Below are 1,343 nucleotides of genomic sequence, written 5' to 3' on the forward strand. Positions count from 1 at the left end.
AAAGAAATAAAGATTTATCGTTGAAAGTCAGTGCAAATATTAAAAAAAGTCGTGCGAACATCACAACTGACGATATAAATGATTATATGGACCGTCTTGAACAAACCATAGCTGGTATTCCGCCCTCACGTATATATAACTATGACGAAACAAACCTCACAGACGATCCGGGAACAAAAAAAGTGATAAGTAAAAGAGGCTCTAAATACGTGGAGCGAATTTGCAATTCAAGCAAAAGTGCGATTTCACTTATGTTTTGTGGAAATGCTGAGGGGCATGTTTTACCGGTTTACGTTGTCTATAAAGCAGAATCGTTATGGACCACATGGACTGAGGGGGGTCCTCCCAACACAAGATATAATCGCAGTAAAAGTGGTTGGTTTGATTCCCATATTTTTGAAAATTGGTTTGTGACAACTTTTTTGAAAGAAGTACAGGGCGGAGGACCTAGTGCCTTAATTGGCGATAATTTAGCGTCACACATAAACGAACATGTGTTAGAATTATGTGATACTCATGACATTAAGTTTATATGTTTGCCACCAAACACCACGCATATATCTCAGCCACTCGACGTAGCCTTTTTTAGGCCAATGAAGGGGGCTTGGAGAGACATTTTGAGGCAGTGGAAAAACACGAAAACTGGTAGTTGTTATACAACTCTCCCGAAAGATTTATTCCCCCGACTACTGACACAGTTAATGGACAAAATTGAGTTCAAGAAAGCAGAAAATTTAAAAGCTGGTTTCAAAAAAACTGGTATACACCCAGTGAACAGAGAAAAACTAATAGAACGCTTGGCTGAACATAAAAGTGATATGCTCGATAATGATTTAATTGGTAAAGCATTTCTGGATCAAATTCAAAATGAACGGCAAGATTTTATTGGATTAGCTGGTAAACCAAGGAAAAAGAAGTTGCAAGTGTCGCCGGGCGATAGTATATCAATTGAAGATCTAAGAAAATCACGCGATAACCCGGGACCTTCAACTTCAAAACCTACACGAAACCAGAAAAAAAGTCAAGTTCTGTCATCTTCATCAAGTGAGTCAGATGATATGGATTTTGATTTGGCAAGTGACAGCGATAATCTTGACGACGGCAGTGACAGCGAAGATGTAGATAACTTAGTTGAACCCGACGATGTTAACGAAAATGTTAGTGAAGATGTAAACAACCTCGAAGAACCGGAACAAAATTATAATGTTGGTGATTTTGTTCTGGTCAAATTTCTAGAAAAACAGTTTCCCGGTCGTATCACAAAAATGTCCAATGAAGGCCCAACTGTGGACTGTATGGAGAAGCTTTCAAAGCAGTGGAGGTGGCCCGCGAAGAAAGACTGC

General features: G+C 39.2%; 1 protein-coding gene across 1 annotated transcript; it reads left to right on the plus strand.

Annotated features, from left to right (window-relative positions):
- Window positions 1–86: 86 nt before the first annotated feature.
- LOC111034653 (jerky protein homolog-like) lies at window positions 87–1,293 on the plus strand (the record flags this gene model as incomplete). The annotated part of the gene is made up of 1 exon (XM_022315960.1): window positions 87–1,293. A coding segment is annotated over exon 1 (1,207 nt), but the record flags the coding sequence as incomplete, so codon positions are not given.
- Between the last annotated feature and the right edge of the window lie 50 nt (window positions 1,294–1,343).

Source organism: Myzus persicae, unplaced genomic scaffold, assembly GCF_001856785.1.
Source record: "Myzus persicae strain clone G006 unplaced genomic scaffold, MPER_G0061.0, whole genome shotgun sequence".
Classification (NCBI taxonomy): domain Eukaryota; kingdom Metazoa; phylum Arthropoda; class Insecta; order Hemiptera; family Aphididae; genus Myzus; species Myzus persicae.